Source organism: Macrobrachium rosenbergii, chromosome 50, assembly GCF_040412425.1.
Source record: "Macrobrachium rosenbergii isolate ZJJX-2024 chromosome 50, ASM4041242v1, whole genome shotgun sequence".
Taxonomy (NCBI): Eukaryota; Metazoa; Arthropoda; class Malacostraca; order Decapoda; family Palaemonidae; genus Macrobrachium; species Macrobrachium rosenbergii.
Window position 1 is genome coordinate 9,102,501 of NC_089790.1, and position 21,658 is coordinate 9,124,158.

The following is a 21,658-nucleotide window of genomic DNA, read 5'->3' on the forward strand; positions in this document are numbered from 1 at the left end:
GAGAGAGAGAGAGAGAGAGAGAGAGAGAGAGAGAGAGAGAGAGACTCGCAAGCGCGCCCTCAAAAGTTGCAGCAGCAGATGACACAAGCAAAAACATCCCCCACAAAAGAACACGAAAAACGAAACAGAGAGAGAGAGAGAGAGAGAGAGAGAGAGAGAGAGAGAGAGAGAGAGAGAGAGAGAGAGAGAGAGAGAGAGAGAGATAAAAAGCTGGACGTCGAGCAATAGCCTCGAAGAGGAATTCCATTACTTGAAAGTTTTCTTTTAAAAAGGAAAATGTTAAGAAAAAACCGCCCCCCCCCAAAAAAAAAAGAAAACCAGGAAAAAAGAAGAAAAATAAAACAGAGTGCAATTATAGTTATTTAAAGTAATGACGAAAAACGTTTGAAGCTGAGGGAAAAACCTATCAATCGTCACGATGTGTAAGTTGGAGGAGGAGGAGGAGGAGGAAGGAGGAGGAGGAGGAGGAGGAGGAGGAGGAGGAGGAGGAGGAGGAAGAAGAACGGTGTAGAAGAGATACGGAGAGAAAACTGCACAGAAAATTCTTGCTGCAAATTGCTGTCTGCTTCTTTCGCTCCCACAAAACAGGACACATTAGGGTTATTATATATAATTAAACTTGAACTTACAATGTGGTGGCGATAAAAACGGCATTGCATAAGAAGTGGCAATTTGAATTACGTCCGTACGGTAAGGTAAGGTAGACGTCACGGGGAAGGAAGCGCAGGCGCGCACACTCACTACACTTATGAATTAGCTGTGCACTTATCTATACGCCGGGCGTATATGCATATACACATGTTTTCATATATGTACATATATAAATATACACTTATGTATATATTTATGTGTATATATACACAATCTTTCTTACACTTAACAAAAAAACCGTGAAATCTAAAGTAAATGGATAAGTTATTTCTCCCTCTCAGGTGGGGCAAGACCCATGTTGACCTCTGAGGTCACTGCTCGAAAACTACACTCTCATTCTTGTGTTTGAGGAGGTGGTGCAAGAGGGGTTAGCCTTTGGGATGAAGCCGCAAGCCCCATGGCCTTTTTAACCATGGTCATGGCCATCCAAGTCGTGTACCTAGCACGGGGCTAATACTCTGAGAAGTTCAATAGGTGCGCAATGGGTGTCTGATTGTGCCCATATACCCGCCCTCGCCGGTAAGTCGAACATGGGATCTCCGCTAAGTAAAAGCACCAGGTACATTTAGGCGCATATATACTGGGTGTGTGTGTGTATGTATGTATGTGTATATATATATATATATATATATATATATATATATATATATATATATATATATATATATATATATATATAGATAGATAGATAGATAGATAGATAGATAGATAGATAGATATTTATGTATGTATATATACATATATATATATATATATGTGTATATATATATATATATATATATATATATATATATATATATATATATATATATATATATATATATATATATATATATATATATATATATATAATATATATACTTCGCCAATAAGGAATGACAACACAACACAAATCAAGAGAATAATTCACGCTTGAAAAAAAAAGACCAAAAAAAATTAAACGAACGCAGAAAAAAAAAAACAAAAGCCAAAGAGGAACACCCCTTTTCCTCAAGATTGCAAAAGGAAAAATGAGACCGCAGCGAGCAGGGAGAACTCGTTGACCTGAAGCCCCCTCCCTCCCTCCCTCCCCTCTCTCTCTCTCTCTCTCTCCCTCCCTTCCTTACGAGTTGAAGAAATGACGCCACGACCTGGTTTTATAAAAGGAGCTCGAAATGGAAGCAAACTTCTCGAAGATTAGTGTAATATACTCTGGTTTGTTTGGACGTGCATGCACCTCGTCAAGGGGCCGAAATGATTCAGCCTAGTCTACGGTGAAATTGTTTCTCAGGCAGAGAAATATAGAAATATACATTTTTTTTCTGCATTCGGGGAGTGAGTGAGTGTCTTGTAGGGACTAAGATTTTGATCACCTCTCCCTTAAGTCATGCCACATGATTTTTCTTAGGCCTAATGAAAAATTTCCTTCATAGAGACTAAGATTTTGATCACCTCTCCCTTAAGTCATGCCACAAGATTTTTCTTAGGCCTGATGAAAAATTTCCTTCATAGAGACTAAGATTTTGATCACCTCTCCCTTAAGTCATGCCACATGATTTTTCTTAGGCCTAATGAAAAATTTCCTTCATAGAGACTAAGATTTTGATTACTCTCCTTAAGTCATGCCACATGATTTTCTTAGGCATGAAAAATTTTTTCTAAGTCATGCCACATGATTTTCTTGGGCCTAATGAAAAATTTCCTGCATAGAGACTAAGATTTTGATCACCTCTCCCTTAAGTCATGCCACATGATTTTTCTTAGGTCTAATGAAAATTTCCTTCATAGAGACTTTTTCTTAAGTCATGCCACATGATTTTTCTTAGGCATAATGAAAAATTTCCTTCATAGAGACTAAGATTTTTATCACCTCTCCTTAAGTCATGCCACATGATTTTTCTTAGGTCTAATGAAAAATTTCCTGCATAGAGACTAAGATTTTGATCACCTCTCCCTTAAGTCATGCCACATGATTTTTCTTAGGTCTAATGAAAAATTTCCTTCATAGAGACTAAGATTTTTATCACCTCTCCCTTAAGTCATGCCACATGATTTTTCTTAGGTCTAATGAAAAATTTCCTTCATAGAGACTAAGATTTTTATCACCTCTCCCTTAAGTCATGCCACATGATTTTTCTTCGGTCTAATGAAAAATTTCCTTCACAGAGACTAAGATTTTTATCACCTCTCCCTTAAGTCATGCCACATGATTTTTCTTAGGCACAATCAAAAATTTCCCTCTTAGAGACTAAGATTCTGATCACCTCTCCCACACAATTTTTCTTAGGCCCAATGAAAAATTTCCTTCGTATCGTAGGCATATATAAAAGGCCTGGGAAATATAAGACCACTTCTCTCAGTATTAGCCATTCACATACAAGGCATAAACTTAGGTATGTCAGGAAATATAAAACACATTTCGTTAGTCATACAAAGAAGCGTTGTGTATTAAAATGAAAGAGGCAATCAAAATTTAACCCGTACACATCGTAATTACATAATTTTTCAAATTGCCAATTATGGTTATACTTTTATTTTGGCATTCTGCAACGAATGAGCGCGTACGCGAATTCAGAAGATCTCTTAATGAATGAATGGGAAATCGCGAGGAACTGAATGCTAATTTCATAATGCAAAGTACGTAAGAACATTCCGTTTTTGTTACAGAAATAAGGAATTTATACATAAAGTAATAACGACAGCTGCGGGAGAAGTTGCAGGGAAAAAGTGAGGCAATGATGTTGCAACTTGTGAAACTAGAAACGTAAACAATTAAAAAAAAGACAAAACTTCACCTAAAGTAACGGCATAAAGAACTGAATTAACCGGGAATAATGGTAACTCGCAAGAACAACATTTGGAGCCGATTTCAACGTGGAGAGAAGCTTTGGATGAAAAGGTTATGCTCCTACAGATCGGACAGGCTTGGCTGAGTCCAGAATTTAACTATTTTCGGGATAAATGAGAGAGAGAGAGAGAGAGAGAGAGAGAGAGAGAGAGAGAGAGAGAGAGAGAGAGAGAGCGTAGTGGTTATTTCTATGACTGTGAGAAAGAGTATTACCGAGAAATAAGGGAAATCTTGAGTCTCAATATTTTAAAGCAAATAAAGAAAAAGATCGAATATAACAAGACAGGAAGGCGTCCAATCACAACACATCAATAGAATGAAATATAAATCAAGAGAGAGAGAGAGAGAGAGAGAGAGAGAGAGAGAGAGAGAGGAAAAGCTAAATATCAAACACTACGCAAAGGAACAGACACAGAAACTTGGTTTGAAAAAAAAAAAAAAGAAAACGGAAAGGAAAAGAGGCAACAAGGAGAGCGAAAGCGTGGAGAGAGAGAGAAGTTTAGAAAAGGGGAGAAGTGAGAAAAGCAAAGAATGAAAAGGGGCCGTATCTTGTATTAGAGAGAGAGGGAGAAAGAGAGAGAGAAAGAAAAAGACGGGAGGGGAGGAATAGGAAAAGGAATTTGCGAAAGATGAGGATTAAGGAAGGAGAGAGAGAGAGAGAGAGAGAGAGGGAGAGAGAGTGAGGGACGACGAAAGGAAAACGTGGAGTATAAAACGAAAATGGGAAGGGGAAGGGGAAGGAGAAGAGGAGAAGGGGGAGGGACAAAAATGACAGAAGCATATGGAAAAGTGCTAAAGGAATGAAACTGGAAAACGGAAGGGGGCAAAAAACGGGGGAGGGAGAGAGAGAGAGAGAGAGAGAGAGAGAGAGAGAAAACAAAGCTACCATAAAACATAATATAAAAGGACAGGCGAGGAACGGCATAGGGGAAAGAGGGCAGGAGCTTCCAAGAACGATGTCAGGAATACATACAATGACAATCCAGGAGCGGACTCGTTGCCAGTGTTATCAATGAAACTTATATTTCACGACGATCTCCTGCGCAGCTGCGCAGTGTCGCCCTTGCTTCCTTTACCGCGCAAAACTCTGGTTATTTACTACTTTAAGCAGTGAGAGAGAGAGAGAGAGAGAGAGAGAGAGAGAGAGAGAGAGAGAGAGAGAGAGAGAGATAAACAGCGGTTAATTTAAAACAATTCAGAAACGATTGAGAACCAGTGATTCACAGACTGTAATGCCTTGTAGCTCTTGTTATCACGGAATAGCAGTAAAGTGGATAACTCGATATACGTGCAAACAATAATATTTCTAAACCGCATAAAATGAAGAACCGAGTAAAATACATCGGGAAATAAAATAATTCGAGCCTCTAACACTGCATGTGAAAAAAAAAAAACTACATAAAATTCAGGGGTAAAATAATACTGAATAAAATCATCCCATTTCACCTTGAACATAAAGTCAATAACAGTAATCAAATTCTATCCACGACGTGATATGGAAATGAAGTAACAACCCCTTTTAGAATAATGAAAAAATCCCCAACAGCTGAAGTTCAACTTATATATACAATTACCCAAGTTTAAATTCGAGAAGGGCGAATGCCTAAGTAATAGTAATTGCATCGAGGAGAGTATGTATCTATATATATATATATATCTATATATATATACACACATATATGTATGCAAATATATTTACGCATACAAATTTCCGTCAAATAATATGCAAGGGGGGGAAACCTGCCGAAGACAAAATAAATGACAAAATATATTACGATAATGAAACGCGAATGGAAGTTGCACAGAGAGAGAGAGAGAGAGAGAGAGAGAGAGAGAGAGAGAGAGAGAGAGAGAGGAAAAATAAGGACGGGGAATATGAAATAAATGACGATGACAAAATGATATAGAGAGTAAATGGAAATACGGAGAAGGCTGGCAGATGGGAGGCGTTCTACAGATATATGAATATACAAACAATGCAATAAATGCGAATAAATAAAGATGGAAAAGCCAATTGCATGAGGACAGGGCAGCGAGGGAAGAGAACAAGGGCACAGAGAGAGAGAGAGAGAGAGAGAGAGAGAGAGAGAGAGAGAGAGAGAGAGAGATTAAAAAGTAAAAAATAGTAGTAAGAGAAAAGAGAAAGGGGGATAAAGAGAGAGAGAGAGAGAGAGAGAGAGAGAGAGAGAGAGAGAGAGAGAGAGAGAGAGAGAGAGAGAGAGAGTTACATATTCGAACAAAGAAGCACAAAGAGAAGATGAGAGGAGTGAAAGATGTCAAGTGTAAAAGGAGAGATAAAAACAAATGTCTAAAAATTATCAAAGAGGGGAAAGGGAAGAGAGAGAAGCAGAAATAAAGAAAGGAAGGGAGATAGAAAGAGGGGACACAGCAACATGCAGGCAGATAGGAGCAAAAAGCACGAAGGGGGAAGTAATGATAAAAAAAAAGTACATAGTAATAATCAAAAGAGAGAGACACACGCAGGAAGACATAGAGATAAATAGGTAGGGAACGAGAGAGAGAGAGAGAGAGAGAGAGAGAAAGAGAGAGAGAGAGAGAGAGAGAGAGAGAATGTTCATTTATATTAGATGGTGAGGCATGCACGCATACATACATACAAACATACACACAGATTTAGATATATATTTATATATATATATATATATAAATACATACACCACATATATGTATATGTGTATATACTCGTATATATACGTGTGTGTGTATATATATATATACGTGTGCATGTGTGTATATGCTTGCGGTGTGTATACATTACATAAATAAATGTAGAGTAATCACATAAACATGAAAGTACCCGTACATAATTAGTTATGAGAGAGAGAGAGAGAGAGAGAGAGAGAGAGAGAGAGAGAGAGAGAGAGAGAGAGAGAGAGAGAGATCTGATCAGCAGCGAGCGAACGGGATATATCTAAAGCCGCTCCGCTCGGGGGAAGGGGGAGGTAAGAGTGGGGAGGGAGGGAAGGAAGGAGGGAGGGAGAAATTGAAGAAAGGCATGAGAAACATGAAAGAGCAATAATGGTAAACTAAATGAAAGACTGAAGAACACAGAGGGGAGAGAAAGCAAAAGAGGGAAGCCAAAAGCATTTAATGAATTGCAAGAACGATTGAGAGAGAGAGAGAGAGAGAGAGAGAGAGAGAGAGAGAGAGAGAGAGAGAGAGAGAGTAGATAGGGAATTGGGTACATAAGAAAAAAAAAAGTTCTCATGTCATATACAAGAGAGCCATTGGAGGGGAACTGTTGTCAAAACGAGAGAGAGAGAGAGAGAGAGAGAGAGAGAGAGAGAGAGAGAGAGAGAGAGAGAGAGAGAGAATGTAACGAAGAGATTAATATGATAAATGATTAATGTTGCTATACTGCAATCCCTTAAAAAAAATACACGATGCTGCGATATTAGAGTTATGATGAAATTGCGAGCGGATGATATAAAAAAAAACCGGGCAGGTGGTGGGGAGCAAAGTAAAATTATTACAGCTAGCAATGAGGGAGATGAAACGGCCCCGGCGTGCAATGCACAAACACACGCATACACAAACACACAAACACACACATACACTTGGTAAAACCTAAGAATCACGACTGGCGACCCATCCACAGGGGAATTATTCCTGTAGATGAGTTAAAACTGACAAAGCGTTTCACGTTCGCTTCCATTGCGGGACAGAGAAAAATGTATGCAGTCTTATGTGTAATAAGAGATTATTAATCTAGATACAATCTGCTCAGTAAGCATTTCATTTAATAAAAAGGACTACCAATAGTAAGATGACGTTCGTGAAAAAAATAATGTCACACTGACAAGTTATATTTGTGTGTGCGAATCCCGTAGATTTTCATAGAGTTGGATTTTTCTGAACATCTCAAAGGCACGTTAGAACATTACAATGATAATCTTACTGTTATTGTCGATGTTGCTGCTGGTGTTACGTATAATAATAATAATAATAATAATAATAATAATAATAATAATAATAATAATAATAATAATAATAATAGCACTGAAGGCACAAACATCAATGGAAAAGACTACAGCGTCAAAATTCCGTCTGATTATTTTAAATCCCAGATTCTTTTAATTCTACAAAAACACTCAGATGTTTACAAGACATAATGACAGGTAAGCTCAGATTTCATAATACGAGAAAAATACAAGTTTTCCTAATGAAATACTTTTAAGCGTTCATCAGGAAATAAACTTGACATAAAATCATGGGGATAAACTAAGAATATGAAAATCACCAGGTGGAAATTCTTCATTATGGCCATACGTGTGCGTGAAGTGTATATATGTGTGTATGTATGCATGTATGAATAGCCATACACTGGCGTGCGATTATGCCCTATATTTCAGAAGATGGTACATTCATTTCAATGCTAAATCAAAATTCAGAGTTTTCCAAAGAGCTAAGTCACCTGGGTTCAATTAGAAATTTATATCTATATCTATCTCTATCTACCTATCTATCTATCTATATATATATATGTGTATATATATATATATATATATATATATATATATATATATATATATATATATATATACATAAATGACGTACGTATGCAAAGATAAGTATCAATTTGTTATAGCAAATCTCTCACATAAATCACAATTGCATTTTTTGTAAAATAACAGAAAACTGAAGATTATATTCAAAGTAATCTGACAATTAGATATTAGTCTAGGTCGCGTGTAAGAAAAACAGTTTATTAAAAGATATATACCCGCAATACAGTGAGAGAGAGAGAGAGAGAGAGAGAGAGAGAGAGAGAGAGAGAGAGAGAGAGAGAGAGAGAGAGAGAGAGAAAGTCCACCAATACATTATATATGATCATTGATAATAATAATCCTGCCTTACAATCAAGCGATACAACTATTTTAATAATTCCTGCCTGGAATTATTATTATGCAATTACTACTATTTTCTGCGATTTGATACCCTAACTTCCTCCTAAGAGACTAAATACTGAACACAATTACAGTAAGTCCGGAATAATAATAACTATTAAAATCCGGTATATGCAGCATTACTAATCTAATGCTTTTTCTGTCGTCGGCGTTTTTTACAGATACCACGTTTTACACACCAGCCTCTCCTATTACCCACTTGCAAACCAGACCTGACAACCGACTCCGATATCAAGAGTACATCTCAATGGACAAACCCGGAATCTTGTTGAACCTTCGTCGCGCTTTTAGTGTTCTGTGAAAGAAAACTACTGAGATGGCTATTTGTCTCTCCGTCCGCACTTTCGCACTTTTTTTGACCGCCCTCAGATCTTAAAAACTACTGAGGCTAGAGGGCTGCAAATTGGCATGTTGATCATCCACCCTCCAATCGTCAAACATACCAAATTGCAGCCCTCTAACCCCAGTAGTTTTTATTTTATTTAAAGTTAGCCATCATCGTGCGTCTGGTGCCAACAATACAGACCACCACCAGGCCGTGGCTGAAAATTTCATGGGCTACGGCTGAGTGTTTCATGGGCCGTGGCTAAGAGTTTCACACAGCATTATACGCTGTACAGAAAACTCGATTGCGCCGAAGAAACTTCGGGGCATTTTTTTACTTGTTTAGCCTTCACTACTCTTTGCTGGAAATAGAATGAAGCCACTCTATGAATCAACAATATTAACATTAAGAACGTCGAGGGCTAAACCTGTATTGTTGAATATATCTCCATGTATTTTCGGTGTCGAAAATACATGGGAATTCCGGTAGTGGCAATGAATCAATCATTCAATGTATAATTCCAGACAGACACTATTTTTTCAAATGATCCCTTCCTCAGTTCTTTAGACGCGCCTATAGGGTTCACTAACTAGCCTCTCTCTCTCTCTCTCTCTCTCTCTCTCTCTCTCTCTCTCTCTCTCTCAATAATATCAGTGTTCAAAAGGTCAGAAACTTGTCAGGGCGGCCGCAAACACAGCAGAATTAAGAAAGAACGAGTTAAGAAAAACTAGGAACAGGCGGGATACTTTTAATAAGTATATTCTATTTTATCGCCTCAGCTCTTAAAGCTCTGTTGTTGCATTATCCTTCACACCGACACAAGATAAAACTGGATTTAAAACATCATCCAGACAATTTAGATCATATTCTTATCAGATTTCTCCCTTTCTGGGCCGGCTTCTTGTAAATAAATGCCCGTCAGTTCACCTCTTCCCCAACCTTTTCGAAATCAAAATTTGAGAAGAGGATCACAGTACTTCATAGGTTTCGTTCTTTCACTATTTTCTTTTTTCTTAATATTTACATCCTTCCTTCTTTCACATGAACTCGAGATCAGCACAGCTTAAAATTTATTACTTAAATATATATTCTTCAGAAATGTAAATTAAGTCATTTAATACCAAGTCCTTCGCATTTAAAAAAATCAGAAGTCTGCTGAGGAAACGTATATGAAAAATGTGCTAAACAAAAGAAGAAGTCTGATGAAATTAAAAATAAAAAAAACTGACGGAAAAGATGTGCGATAGAGAACCGAAATAAAAAAAAGGGGGGGCGGGGGATAAAAGGAGAGCAAAGTAAACGACGACCCAATGCACCAAAATATAAAAATAAATCTTATTCTGCAACCGATCGCGATAAAACATTTTCCTTGGGTCCTACAAAAAAGAGGGTGCTGGTGGGATGGAAGACGCCGAGGAGGAGGAGGAGGAGGAGGAGGAGGAGGAGGAGGAGGAGGAGGAGGAGGAGGAGGAGGAGGAGGAGGAGGAGGAGGAGGCGGGGAAGGGGGAGGGGATACCGAGGAGCTGTCCTGGCTTAAAAGCCAAAATGAAAAATGAAGGAGCACTAAAAGTCAGGCCGCTGAAGAATATCATAAAAATACCAAAGACATAAAACTTCAAGGAAAATAAAATAGCTATAAAGGGGGAAAACACGCATGATGAATATATGCATAAATTCAAAAAGGTTCGAGTTATGTCGCTACACTCGCAGAGGACAGAGGACAAAGGCCAAGACGATTGGGCTTGGTCGAGGAGGAGGAGGAGGAGGAGGAGGAGGAGGAGGAGGAGGAGGAGGAGGAGGAGGAGGAGGAGGAGGAGGAGAAATGGGGTGGGGGTACGGGTGGCCTTAGGAAAGTGCAGAGATGTGGGACGAGGTCCTATTCACTCTCTTAAGAACAAAGAACGCAGAGCTTAAAGCAGTTGCTGTTTTATCCAGCTGATTCTTAACGCGAGCGACGAAAGTGGCAAAATAACAATAAACTAACGTCAATTCAACAGAGCTGGTATAGTAACAAATATGAATATCCTTATAATAATAATAATAATAATAATAATAATAATAATAATAATAATAATAATAATACAATCGGAGAGATGGAATCTCCATACCACTAGGTACCAGACTGACATCGAAGTGAATTCACAGAAAATGAAAAGTAAAGTATTTAGCGACTTTTTATGACAGAACTTAAGATGATTATTATTATTATTATTATTATTATTATTATTATTATTATTATTATTATTATTATTATTATTATTATTATTATTGTTATTAAAAATGTAATAAAATATAAATAGTAAATATATTACTACGTAAAATATGTAAAATAAACAAAAGACTTTCGAACACTTGAACGGTGTTCCTCATCAGCGCTAACGTTAAAATTTTAACGTTAGCACTGGTTTATTTTACATATTTTACGTAGTAATATATTTACTATGTAATTGTGGATTTTTATTACACATTGTTTTTCACGAAATTGTGAATCTATTATTATTATTATTATTATTATTATTATTATTATTATTATTATTATTATTATTATTATTATTATTATTATTATTATTATTATTATTATTATTATTATTATTATTATTAAATTTTACGATAGGAAACAATGCAGTGACATATGTGGCGCTTCCGAATTTTCGTTCTTCCCCATGGCCAAAACGACAATAAGAAAACACCCATTATTACCAAATCTATAAAGCAATATATTCTCTTAAATTATCCCTGAAATTTAACAAATACTACAGCATTTTACTTAAGCTAAATCTTTTCTTTATTAGTCAGTCACTAACTCAAAGGGGAAAACAGTTTAAGAAAGTAGGCACCCACTAATCACAGAATAAATTCAGCAAAAATCTCCAAAAGCATCAGATCTTAAAATGCCACTGAGAGGAACCACCAAATTTGCGGCTGTCCTCTGATAATTTCCTCTTGTTAGTCTGTATTGTATATTCTTCGAGTATTTTCAATATCAATTCGATTTTCGTCATGGCAAGAGAGAACTGATGACAAATTTTTGAAGACAACATCAGAAGTTGGTTCATTCAAAACCACTAATCTTAATTAAAGGAGTTCATGAAAAAGAGTGAACCGAAATTAATTATGAATATACCAGATTAAACAACTACAAAATGAGAACGGGGATAATATTTAACTGAATCTTTCTAAAGAACTGCGCACAGATTACACTCCGTTAATCATTCTCGTGCAATTATTGATGGAATCCTAACGCCCAGAGAGTCACAAGAAATCGAGATAATTTCAAGAAACCCAGCGAACACAGACTTCAAGAGAGACAAATTCCAAACCTCGAAAAAAAAAAAAAAGAACCGAAACTAATAAGTCTTACATACGCGGGACCTCTGATAAAATATCATTAAAAATCATGCGAAATCGAGATAATGCAAAACTGACGCACGCAAAAACGTAGCGAAACGCCTCGATAATAACACGTTTCTACATTACAAGGAATCATATTTATGAGCACACCTTAGTTTTTTTTTTATGAAGCACCGCACGTGAGCGCTTCATTTTGCTGTATTGACTCGCTGCATTTTTCATAAGGCGAGACTTTAATTTGGGAAAGACAAACAAAACTAGTGCTGTAGTTATATATATATATATCTGCTACTGGAGTCATAAAGATGTTACATTTAAAGTCATACCCAAGAATTATTCCTTGAAATAACAGCAATAAATACTTCTCTTACCCTATTGAACAGAAAAATGTTAAAACCAGTAAGTGAGAAAATAATATGGCTAAATTGTGTACGAGTGTGTATCTGTATGAGAGAGAGAGAGAGAGAGAGAGAGAGAGAGAGAGAGAGAGAGAGAGAGAGAGAGAGAGAGAGAGAGAGAAAATTGTGTACGAGTGTGTATCTGTGTGGAGAGAGAGAGAAAGGGAAAAAATAACTGTGTACGAGTGTGTATCTGTGTAGAGAGAGAGAGAAATTGTGTACGAGTGTGTATCTGTGTGGAGAGAGAGAGAAAAAGAGAGAAAAAAATAATCGTGTACGTGTGTGTATCTGTGTGGAGAGAGAGAGAGAGAGAGAGAGAGAGAGAGAGAGAGAGAGAGAGAGAGAGAATTGTGTACGAGTGTGTATCAGTGTGGAGAGAGGGAGAAAAAGAGAAAAAAATTGTGTACGAGTGTGTATCTGTTTGGAGAGAGAGAGAGAGAGAGAGAGAGAGAGAGAGAGAGAGAGAGAGAGAGAGAGAGAGAGAGAGAGAGACTTCCGTAAAATGCAACATGCTAAAAATGGCAGGACATATAATCATCAAACGCGATTTCCCAGTGAGTAATAATTCTTTGTCATAACTTATCATGATAGACGGATTTTTAAAACATGGCATTATCTGGATTATGCAGAAAAAGACATGTTAGGCGACCAGGACGTTTATTAGTTCTCTCTCTCTCTCTCTCTCTCTCTCTCTCTCTCTCTCTCTCTCTCTCTCTCTCTCTCTCTCTCATTTGCATGATTGCGTACATCATGACAGTTCAACAAAGTGAATTTTTTTTTTACATATGGTAAAATATTTATAAATCTAATTCTCTGAGACACTATATTTTCACAATAAAAAAAACGGTATCAACAGCGAAAATAAACCAAGTAAAGAAGAGTCACGAATGGATCTACATAAATTATTATACTTTAAAAACACGAGCATATTTGTAAATAAATATTTTATAGTTCTATGTTTCTTTCAAGACAAACCATTAAGACAGTCGATTAACCTTGCATTAATGAAAGGACTATGATAGAAAAAGAGATAAGGAATGTAACAACTCAGCTGGTAGTTAAACCACATAAAAATAATGACGGGGAGGAGAGAGAGAGAGAGAGAGAGAGAGAGAGAGAGAGAGAGAGAGAGAGAGAGAGAGAGAGAGAGAGAGAGAGAGTTTTAACATGAATTTACGTGTTGTGTATATATATATATATCATATATATCTATCTATCTATATATATATATATATATATATATATATATATATATATATATATATATATATATATATGAGCATGTATATATGTATATATATGCTATACACACATATATATATATATAAATGTATATGTACGTATATGTATATATAAACACACATATTTATATATATATATATATATATATACAAGAACATTCTACGCTATATCATGAAAAGACCTAACACATACCTCCTTGAAATCCCCACCAACCGTTACATCTTGTATACCTTGTGTCTTGTGAATCCCCGACCAATCAAAAGTCATTATGTATCAGTACAACCATTAGTCAATTAGTGACAGCACATGCGATGGTAAATAATGAATGTGTTAATGGCATTGAGCGCTGTGATTTCCGGCCGAGGGTCCTGGTACAGTAATCCATGAGTCGAAATATAATATTCAATAATTAGTCATTCTCTGGTGTACTCCGATTTGGTCATTTTCAGTTAATACGCGTTCAAGGTGTATCGCTATTTTTTCTATTATTCAACATAAGAACGAATTCAACAAATTCGTACTGAACAATCTACACAGGCCCCTGATAAACTTGCTATGGAAGCTTTCACGGAAAAGAAATTCCAGTTATGAAATAAAAGAAAAACTTTGCGCGAGGACGAAAACTATAATATTATAGGGATGGCAAATAAATATATAAAGAAAAAAGTTAAAAACAGGTATATGCAGGCATCAAAGTCAAAATATCATCGCATTTACATAACTACTTCATTTGTACCAAGTATATATACATAAGTCTCTTTACCCAATTAATATACTGTCAACAGTATCTATTTACAAGATTCCTGTAAAAAATTGACTCACTATTAATGAAACAATCCGGGCGACTGACAGGCAGTTCATGATAACAAAATCCCCGCGATAGACTGTTTATGTACCAACGTGCTTTTGTACTGAAAAGTCCAAAACCCAATAAACTAATTTCCAACAGAACCCATTTAACCGCTAAATTACAAACGACCGGAATAATACATTTTGATCCATTCCTACATTACAATGATTGGAATAAATCCCGTATCAGGAACTCAATAACGATATAGCAAACCGGTCGGACCTTTCCCTCTCTCTATATAAATAAATTTTCGGAACTTTAAAGAACTCCAGTTATCCCAAGCCATTAAAATCCATTATGTTCAAAAAGTCAGTAAATTGGGAGCAGGCAATCTTGGACTTCGAAGTAAAATAATATGGGCACTTCAGATGGCATCCCCACCGAATTTGGGACAAAGTTCTGTTTTACCTGAACAACATCAACAACAACATTAATAATAATAATAATAATAATAATAATAATATACGTACCTATACACAACAGTGGATTTGTTTCTCCATTTCAAGACTCATGTTACTATGAGTATTTTTAATAATAATAATAATAATAATAATAATAATAATAATAATAATAATAATAATAATAATAATAAGGCAAGGATGGTAAATTTTGTAATGCAAGATCAGATCCTGCTGTTGAACCTAATTAGTGTTTACAACTGTGACAAGTGTTCCTCATCTGTGAAATTTGGAATATTTAATTGGCAAGAACATTTAATTCGAGCCATCCTGAAAGATGCACTAGTTCCTGAAAAGCAAACTCAATACTGCGTTCGTTAGCGTCCGTTATTTGATAAATAACGCCTTAATAAACCATTCTTGAACAATGTAAGTAAAAATGACTTCGGACGCTGCGCTGACCTCTCACTAGTGTTCCATAAATAAAATGTAACGAGCGTGATTGGATGTAAAAAGGTCACTTATCAAAGAAAAACTCAAGATTCTAGATTTAAGAAAGACGGATTAATGAAATAAATTACTTCGCAACACGTGTCGCTAAAGCAAAAAAAAAAACTCTTAGTGCTTGAGGGATTCAGACCGCGAGCTACTGTCGTGGAATGTTTTCCATAAATCTTAATTGAAGGGACAGGTATACATGCCGCTATAATGAACTGTTGCTTAGACTGTCTGTCTGATACAAAGACGGTGTTTGACACATCACTTCCTAAAATTATATTCGCTGGGGAAAAAAAAATAAGTATAATGAAAAGCAAGAATACAAAAGTTGAAATGTTTGAGTCTTTCTCACACCGAGAATCAACTAACTACCAGTGGACACTATTCCTATAAGGGGACAGAAGTATGAGGCTCTCAGTCTCATCCTCCGTATCTGGTGCATATGACTGCAAGGTTTTTATCATTTTCTATTGTTATCTTCTTTTATTACCTTCTGGAGACACCCCTCGGAAGGGGATGCTGTTGTGAACTGAAACAGGAGAATACATAACTTTAATACAGAGAATTGATTGCCTAAACTCAAAAACATAATTATTGGTGTCTCCTCCCTATACTGCACATATTTTCGACTACATCTTACCAAATTTCCCTAAATGAGACTAGCCCCCGTGGTGGTTAATTTTGAATTAATTGCATCGCGAACTCCATGACATCGGAGGATATGAACTCGGACCTACCGCCCTCCCTAAACAGAGAGCCAGTGGGCCGTTCCCTGAAAACGAACGTGTTTAGGGACGTGGACCCTGAATCATTTAAGGGACTGAAGCTTCAAGAACTTACTGCGGCGCGCAAAAATTTTCCGGGGGCTCGTAAAGAGAATTGATGAAGGTCTGCAATCAAGGGAGAAGACGTTACTATAAATTCTGATGGGGGTTATTTTATTCCAGGCCCCTTCCCCCGACCCCCGCCTCTGCAACTGGGCCACCCAATTCCCCACCCTCCCCGAAGCCTACCCCTTGGTCAATTCTTCCCAGTCTCTCTCTCTCTCTTTCTCTCTCTCTCTCTCTCCTCGGATCCACCATGATGACGATGACCTACTCCCCCCCCCTCCCCCGTTGTTTTAAATAGCCGGCACAAAGGGCGACGTGAATCTTGGCGATAGCGATTTCTGATTGGTGTGGATGCCCCGGAGATGAGTGAGTAAAGTCGCCTGATTGGTGTAAAAACACTTCAAGGAATGTCTTTTCCTTTCTGATTGGCCAAGAGGGGAAAAAAAAAGGCAGCAAGGCAGCATCACTTTGACTATTCTTTCCTTCCTTAAGCGAAATACTTAAGACTAATGTACCCCTGCCTTCTACTTCTCTTCCTTTTCTTCCTCAAGTGAGGAGGAGGAGGAGGAGGAGGAGGAGGAGGAGGAGGAGGAGGAGGAGGAGGAGGAGGAGGAGGGGGGAAGGGTGGTCTCAAATCTTGCATACCCCTTCGTGGTCGGTGCCAATTCCCGAGCTAATTAATCTCGTTGCTCTCTGATCAATTCGATAAATAGCTCAAAACTTCAAATGGATGCTCCCAATAAATTGACTCAATTAATATACATGGATTTTACATTTTAAAAGTAAGAAATCAGAGGATGAGGATAAGAACAAGAGTTGACACCTTAACGCGCAGAGTTTTGATTTTCTGACTAAGTTATTACCTTCGAAAACTATAAACTTTTATTTGAGGAGATATACAGGTCAAAATAATAAAACATATGTACTGCATCATCTGTAAACATTAAATGTTCCACATACAGAAACATACACACACACACACATATATATATATATATATATATATATATATATATATATATATATATATATATATATATATATATATATATATATATATATATATATATGGCATTTTAAGAGAGACGTACACCGCTTGACTCTGCGTCTTTGATAAACAGATTTATTTGTTAATCAACAACAAATATGTCCGGTTAAGGATGTGCGCACTATATTTTCGTTCATGGCGTTTTTTTTTCTTCATTCTTCAGAAGGTATACAAAATGAACTAGAACTATTATTATTATTATTATTATTATTATTATTATTATTATTATTATTATTATTGTTGTTGTATCCGGCAATTAATTAAATTTACAAATCTTCTGATACTTAAAGACGAAACACCTACATGGAATAAAGCTATAAACAATAATTAGATTATGTTAGAGATAACTGGGGTTTGAATTGTGATGCATTTGAAGTCCTTCATTAAGATATTTCTAGAATGGATAAAATTTCGAAGTTACTTACAAAGTAAACTATCTCAAGAAGCTTCCAGTATTACTGAATCTTTATTAAGCAGGTCATTATTATTAATAATAATTGCCCACAACGCCGAGCGACGCGACAGGCCTCTTTTTCAATGCTGTCAATCATTTTTTCCAGTGATTACAACCAGTTAATGTACGAAATTTGTAAAAGAGGACACGAGGACCTTTAAAGAACTGAAGACCATTAATACGTATTGTTTCTGATACTTAGTGAAAGTTTAAAGTCTCACCTCTACAAACTACAATGATTCCCTACAAGTTTGAAACCGATGAATTATTTTGGTTCCAGAAACTACCTATTTTGTTTTCAGAAACTGCCAATTTTGTTTCCAGAACTACCAAATATTTATTTCAGAACCTACCAATATTGTTTTCAGAAACTACATATTTTTATTTCAGAAACTATCAATTTTGTTTTCAGAAACTAGCAATTTTATTTCAGAAACTACCAATTTTGTTTTCAGAAAATACCAATTTTGTTTTCAGAAAATACCAATTTTGTTTTCAGAAACTATCAATTTTGTTTTTCAGAAACTACCAATTTTGTTTTTCAGAAACTACCAATTTTGTTTTTAGAAACTACTAATTTGTTTTCAGAAACTATAAATTTTCTTTTCAGAAACTATAAATTTTGCTTTCAGAAACTACTAATTTTGTCTTCAGAAACTACCAATTTTGTTTCCAGAAATTACCAATTTTGTTTCCAGAAACTACCAATTTTGCTTCCAGAAACTACCCATTTAGTTCCCACAAACTACCATTTTATTTTCAAAAACTCCCATGTTTGTTTCTCAGAAACTACCACGTTCGTTTCTCACAAACTACCAATTTTGTTTTCCAGAAACTACCAGCATATCCGGAGGTGCAGGAGCTGGCTATACCCGTCCTCGGCGCATTTCACCGTCACGTCAAACCACCATCTGTTTGATTTCTGGAAGAGGAGCGGCAAGAAAGTCTTCCTAAAAGAAACTTTAATGAGAGGCCAGCCGTAAGGTGCACCTCAATTTACCATGGCCTCTAAAATCGTCTCGCTCTCTTTCTCTCGATTTTTTTTTTTCTACGACGTTGGGTAATGATGACTGCAGGCGGGATTTTATCATGATAAAAATAGTCGCAAAACTGAACATCATGTTAGAGAATGTAGCTGAAATATACGAGTATATATATACAATATACTTTGAGACTGAGATGTCTAACTGAAATCTTTACACAACGGTAAAGATGAAAACAGCTGATTTGCTCAGTTTTGACATTTGACTGATTGGCAGAACTGTCAGGCAATGCACTTATGAATACGAAGGCACAAAACCTATAGGCAGACGAATTACTGGAACTTTTCTAGTTGCCTGGAAGCATTATATTATAATAAAAGACGCAGATGACATTCTCGAATCTAATCGATGAAGTTCTTTACAGGACAACGATAATAGTGATGGCGGTGAAGATGATGCCGGTGATGATAACCCTAGTATAGTGCTTCGCCCTTATGCCTCTTCATAAGTGGCGGCACTATATGCAGCGTCAAAGGACGCCGAAGGCAGGATGTCGGCCTGGGGGGGGGGGGCTGCAGAGAGAGAGAGAGAGAGAGAATACAAAGCCTATGGCCGATGAAAATAACAGTTATGCAAATGAGTTTGAGTCGTGGGTCAATAAGGGGCTCATTTACTCTAACTGCCGCAGATGGACTCACGGCCAAAAAGGCCTCTTCCTCCCCGCTGATCAATGTTGATCAATGACGATTAATGCTGGCACGATGATCACATGGGAACAGCCCAAACGTCCAAGTCATACTACCTCTCCCAAACTACATTAATGAGTCCTGGGTGGGGAAGGGAGAAGGAAGGGGAGGGGGAGGGAGAAGGTAGGGAAGGACATAACCATTCCCTCCCTCCAATATCTCCCAACCGAACCCTCGGGTTCCCGTTCGCGTTCCCGGCCGCTTAGGTCTAAAGATGCATTCCCCCATCGACCTTCCTTCCTTCATCTTCGTTAGTACAAACCCGGGAACGCCTTTCCAATCAACGTCTTGCAATTGCATCGCAACAACGACGCAGGTCAGAGAGGTGACCACGTGCAACGCCGATTCCCTTCGCCGCCCAGGAAGCCAGATGACAAAAGAGAAGAATATGATGATATTGTATTTACTATTTCGCGGAGGAAGTTTCAAAATTAATCTATGCAGTTCCCCCAAAATCGATGTGATAAGCTCCAATGCAGCTGCAAAAAACCCTCCCCTAGGGGTGGGTGCAACGGACGCCTGCAACCCTATGCAGTTTGAGGGGAGGGGACGATAGAGGGAAGCCAAGGGGAAGCGGAAAAGTGAAGGAGAGGCTGATGGGTAGGAAGAAGAGGGGAAAGGAACACCAGAGAGAGAGAGAGAGAGAGAGAGAGAGAGAGAGAGAGAGAGAGAGAGGTAACCGTTAAAATGACAAGAGAAATGACGAGAGACGAAGATAACAGGAACGAAAAAATCCGTAAGAACGGCAGAGTAAACAAAACAAATAAAGAAGGAAAAAAACCATAAAGCAAAACGAAGGCACAAGGAACTCAGAAATAAGTCAGCTCCTGGGAAAAGCGTGGGGCGAAAAAAAAAAAAGAACGAAAACAAAAGGTTATGAAAAGAGAATTTACCCTTCGGATACAAATAAACAGAAATGGAAAACGAAGACAAATATAAAGAAGAACAGAATGGAGAAATAAGAGGAGCCACGCTAGGGGAAAACAGACGCGGAGACTCGAAGGCACATTAGATGCAGATAACGGCTTCGGCTGAAAATGACAGAAAAGGGAATGAGAGATGAATTAAAGGGACCATAAACAAAAGCACCGCGCGGATTCATACCAAAATGGAGATGTACAGAGCGTCTGGATGTGTAGGTAAACTGTCACACGAAAATGACAGTCCAAGTGTTCTAATCACTGCTGCAAATGTTTGGGTACGTTACATACATACAAACATACATAAATACACACACACACACACACACACACACACATATATATATATATATATATATATATATATATATATATACAGTATATAAATAATGTTAAATGAAATTGTATTTAGACATTAAACTTCTGTCAGGAGAGAGAGAGAGAGAGAGAGAGAGAGAGAGAGAGAGAGAGAGAGAGAGAGAGAGAGAGAAATCAAGGCCCAGAGAGGAAAGGAAAAAGAAAAGAGGGGAAACAGAAAACGATAACAGAAAATAAAAGAAAGGAACACAGAGTATTGAGGAAAGGGAAAGACGGAGGAGGAGGAGGAGGAGGAGGAGGAGGAGGAGGAGGAGGAGGAGGAGGAGGAGGAGGAGGAGGGGAGGAGGAGAAGGGAAAGAGAAGGAAGAGGAGGAGGAAGTAGGGAGATGCAGAGGGGGAAAGGTATAAAAAATAGACAGTAAAAAAAAAGGGAAAAAAATACAAAGTGAGGGGGCTGCAATAATGCAAGCCGTTGGAACTGCATTGTGCTAGATAATCAGGGGGATCGATTTCTCACTTGCATTCTGGGTTCTTCCCTCATTGACTGCATTCTTGTGTCGCTCCGGAAAAAAGGAAACACTTTTCCATTCTGTTCTTAAATGGCACCTTTTTTTTTTCCTTTTTCTTTCATTGTCATAAGAGAAAGCGCTGTTTGAAAAAGGACATTAATTTCTCCCAACTGTACTCGTTCATAAGTATTTCAACGCAGTTCCAGGCGTTCGTATGATATGCACAGACGGACAGACGCGCACAGACACAGACAGACAAACACACACACATATATACATGTTTTATATATATATATATATATATATATATATATATATATATATATATATATTTATATATATATATATATATATACACACACATATATATATATATATATAT

The 21,658-nt window shown here is 37.2% G+C and overlaps 1 protein-coding gene across 50 annotated transcripts in view; it reads right to left on the reverse strand.

Annotated features, from left to right (window-relative positions):
• The window catches only part of nab (NGFI-A-binding protein homolog), a 698,726-nt gene that overhangs the window by 133,580 nt on the left and 543,488 nt on the right, over window positions 1-21,658 (reverse strand). For 19 of the 50 annotated variants that reach the window (XM_067093688.1, XM_067093671.1, XM_067093700.1 and 16 more), the window contains one exon: window positions 15,959-15,997. The exons of the other annotated variants lie outside the window; for them this stretch is intronic. In XM_067093688.1, the coding sequence (XP_066949789.1) occupies window positions 15,959-15,997 (39 nt within the window). The remainder of the gene's footprint in view (window positions 1-15,958; window positions 15,998-21,658) is intronic. 50 annotated transcript variants of the gene reach the window in all.